Source organism: Ananas comosus, linkage group 11, assembly GCF_001540865.1.
Source record: "Ananas comosus cultivar F153 linkage group 11, ASM154086v1, whole genome shotgun sequence".
Classification (NCBI taxonomy): Eukaryota; Viridiplantae; Streptophyta; class Magnoliopsida; order Poales; family Bromeliaceae; genus Ananas; species Ananas comosus.
Window position 1 is genome coordinate 1,386,911 of NC_033631.1, and position 4,434 is coordinate 1,391,344.

At 38.7% G+C, this 4,434-nt stretch overlaps 1 protein-coding gene across 1 annotated transcript; it reads left to right on the forward strand.

The window, feature by feature from the left end:
• On the forward strand, positions 558–1,809 carry LOC109717547. Its single transcript, XM_020243396.1, has 4 exons — positions 558–619; positions 1,150–1,346; positions 1,417–1,563; positions 1,637–1,809. Exons 1-4 carry the CDS (start codon positions 558–560, stop codon positions 1,678–1,680), a joined length of 450 nt encoding a protein of 149 aa, XP_020098985.1. The 3' UTR covers positions 1,681–1,809.

Consider the following 4,434-nt stretch of genomic DNA (forward strand, 5'->3'; position numbering starts at 1 on the left):
GATATGACTAAAAAAACTCACAGTAATATACAAGATAATTTACAAATCTTTAAGCCTTAGTAAATCTAAAGAAAAAAAGAAAAAGTAAAAAAAAAAAAAAGCCCCACTCCTCCTGAAATTAAGGGGGTGGCTACATGTAAAATTTAGTCATGAAGATTAATATATAAGTATAAAAGTATAGATATTACATAAAATGATGACCTGATTGCGAGTTTTTCGAATTTCGTCGATTTTATCAAAGAAATTTCAAATCCACAAAAAATGCACCAAGTGACTATTAGACCTTACAAATAAGTGCCCACGAGTATTAGAAACCCTCAAAAGCTAAGGAAAATAAATTCACGGCTATCTTTTATTCAAATAAAAAAGTAAAACCAAATGGCGCTATTATTACGTAATAGAGTAATAAAATATGAACTAGGCTACTATACTGTTAACGGTACCAAGTAATTGGTGCTATTAGGCTTTCTGCCATTAGATGTAGGGATGTGGGGGTTAGAATGGTAGTAGTTACTTAGGGTTGAGTAGATGGTTGGTTGAATGCATGGTATGATCTGATGGGTAAAAATAATAAAAAGGAAATAGCTAATGGCGCAAAATTGGTAGCACCAAGTGAGGGGTAAACTTGTAATTTAAATAGCATGTAAGATACCCGCCAATAATACGAGATACCCACCGCTCGCTCGGTAATATTTTCGGAGTTATTCTACATTATTTATAATGCTACATTGTCAATTAGATTACAGACTTAATGAACCAAACATAATAATTTTGACAGAATTATCTATAATTGTGAGATCCCTGGTGTTCTGTTGTGGAGGCTTGTCGGCAGCTTTGGAGAGTGTCGGAACAAGTCCGAGTCGCGTTGGCGTCAAATAGACGCAAAACGGACTCCATGCGACGCGAGGGCAGCTTATAGCGAAGAATCTGCAAAACAGCAGATTTCTCTGCTTGCTGTACCGATACAACCAGCACGCTGTACCGGTACAACCAGCGCGCACCAGCTTAGCTGCTCTCGGGTTGGCTCTTGTACCGGTACAGGAGCCCGTTTACCGATACAAGGGGATAGATAGAGGGCTATTTTGGTAATTCCCTCCCTCGTTTGTATCACCCTTTCTCTCTCTCTCTATTTAGGTTTGTGTAGAGCAGAGAGAAGGAGTTTTTTCTTCTTCTCCTCTCTCTCTCTCTAGCTGGGTTCTTACGCACAGTGGAGCTCAGGTGGACTTTGGTTTTGGTCGTCGACGTCGTACCGCGGAGCCGTTCGAGCACACTTTCGACGTCGTGTTGCTGCGAGGAGGTCGGGCGAGTGCGGCTTTTCGCCATCCTTGACGTCGTGCTGATTCTAGGTAAATGTTTGAAGTTCTTTATCTATGGGCATTCCTCCAAGTACTTCAATTCCATCAATTTCGAGCTCGGGTGCTACTGCTGCAGATTTCTGCGTCGACTGTCGGTATTTTGGCTCGTACGCGACGTTGGAGCATCGGATCGCGACAAAACTTGGTTCGCTAGATTCAGGACTTCGAGAGGAATCCACGAAGCCCTTACTTGCTGGATTTGGTGAAGGTTAGCTTGGTCGAACCACTATTTTTCTCTGCTGCGGCGTAATTGGACTGAAACGGTGACTTGTGTTGTGTAGAGCGTAGAGTTAGCTCGATTCTAGACTCGGCGGATTTCGGTTGATCCAGCAGGTCGCTCTACACCTGAGAGAGTCCTTCGCTGCCAGGGATTAGCTTTGAGGTGGGTTTACATCGGTTTTACTCCTAAGTTCATAATCGTCGACATGTATAGATATCGATTTTGGATAATCTATTCTAGTTCGAATTCATAGATTATATGGTATATTGCAAATTTGAATTTGGAGCATGTGGTAATAATTGAGTAGGTTATACATGTTGGACTTGGAATTGAATTAGGAGAAAACCTGTGATTTGGACCTGTCACTTGTTTAAACTGTCTGATTTAGCTCTAGGAGCCGTTATAAAATTATACTGTCGCAGTATCCTCGAGACGAGTACTCCAGGTAGTTTAGAATACATTTACGCTCGTACTGGTACGCCGAGTGGATTTTTACCGAGTCGTTTGGGCTGTTTCGGACTTTTGGGCGCCGTTGGGGTTGACGGTGGGCCCGGTTCGCCGTTTTGGCATCAGATTGTGCTGAGGGCACGTTACCTGTTGGTTGTTAGACCAGTTTGAGTCGGTTACTGGACTTTGACTTATGAGAGCCTGATTGAGCTCGACAGAGATACGCTGCATACTCGGTTGGGTAGCTCCCACGAGTGCCACTCCGGAGACGGGCTTTGTGCTTTCGTGTTGGTGTCGCTCATGCCGGTTGGACTTGTTCTCCACGGACTTGTAGTGTGGAGGTAGCTGGATAGTCACAACTGGGCAGGGACGGGTGTGTTTACAGTCCCAGGGACGGGTATGCTTACAGTCCCGATTGGATTGGGTCAGATTTGACATTTCCTACAGTTGGTCAGTGTAGAGCATGATAGTGTAGTGATTTGTAGCAGTTGAGTTTATTTCCTGCATTTTCTTACTATCCTGGCTCCCCTTTGTAGACTTAGTGGGTGGACCGATGTTGTTGAGGGCGGCACCCACTAAGGACTACCTGTTTTTACAGTAGTTCTCACGCCCAGTTGTTACTCCTGTTTTGCAGAGCCACAGGTTTCGGCTGCTGCGCCCTTCGCGGATCAGGATCAAGGCAAGGGCGTCGCGAGTTAGAGCCCTACCCGACGTGCTGAGCTAGAGGTGCCCCTACTGCAGGTAGATGTTTGTTTTGAGTTCATGTACATAGTATACTTAACTCGCCAGTGCGAGTAGCTCTGTATTTTGGTTTTGGACTATGAATATGGAACTCTGTTCGTTTAGCTTCTGTTTACTCTAGCAGCTCTTTGCTACTGTTTGTAGTATTGTATAGTTTACAGGTACAGCTATCGCTTCGTATACAGGAAAAATTCCTTGTATACGGCGGATTTATCGGCGTGTCCGGGGAACATGCAATCCGGGGCGTGACAATAATTCTGACAGAATAATCTTAACCAAATACGCCTTTTATAAATTATGAAAGTGATAAATTTTGTAAATCAGAATGTCTACATAAATGCGGCGGACGCGAGTTCTTAAATTAAAATAAAACATAAAAAAAGAACACGGAGAGGACTCTCGTGACTCAGGCACTGGTTTACTTCTGTACATGTAAATTTATTAAATAATATTTGGTAGTTAGTATTTTAAAACTAAAATCTAATTCAATATATATTTGATTTATAGTATTTAAAAGGAGGGTTTTTTATAAAAAATCCTACGAATTTTTATAATTACAAAAATATTTCTCTACAAAAATTAATTATAAAAATAGGCATCTAATATGCCAGGTGAGATAGTCTGCTGATAAAATATTGAAAGCGGTAAAGTATTTAAAAGCGGCCAAGTATTTATCGTCGATAAAAACGGTAAATGGTAAACCGCTTTTAGTATATTTTTCTTACTGGTATATGGGAAGCATTTAAAAGTGTTTAATGGTTCACCACTTTTAAAAAATTATTTAATTTTTAGAAGGTAATAAACCATTTGTCACTTTATAAAATACAGCAAATGGTTCACCACCTTTCTTTATGTCCTCGCTACGCTGGCGCCCATCTGACTAGATGAAGTCTATTTTTACACATAAAAATTTGAAGAGTCTAATTTTAGAATAAAGTTTTGAAGAGGGCTAGTAGCCTAAAAACCCCATTTGAAAGTCTCATGTATAGAAATTATAAATTAAAAAATTATTACTAAGATATCAAAGGTATTTTTGATTCATGCATGATTGGAATGGAAAAGAATAATAGAATTGGATTGCATTATAATGAAAAATAAAATGGCGAATTATCCAAAAGTGTATGGTCTATTATGGGAATGAAAATTAGAATAGATATCTAGAATTTTGAGAGTGGATTTTTGATAGGAGAGGGAGGCGTTTATGAGAGAGAATTTTCAGTTGTTTACTCTAGAACGAGCTAATTTGGGATTCAGGATCAGATTTAACCATAAATAGATCGGATAATTTTCATTTCAGAGTGGAATATGAAATTGGAATCCGATTCTTGTAAAGCAAACAATAATGATCGGAATTGGTGAAACTCAATTTGATTTCAGAGTTAAAATAGATAAACCAAACAAGTTTTAAGTAGTTCCAAAAATCGACTACATTAAAGTAAACAGCTGTTTGATTTATAAAAGTTATTATTCAAATTTTAAATTTTTTATTATTATATTTTTAATGTTATAGAATACGTCTAATGAATTAGATTCTAATAAATTTTTTTAAATGTGCAATATATAAGATATACTTACACATATCATATGTAAATAATAATTTTTGTTCTTAAAGGGGTGAGTTCATACTCCAGCTTTGTTGTGTATAGAATTAGAATTTATTTATTATTCTAT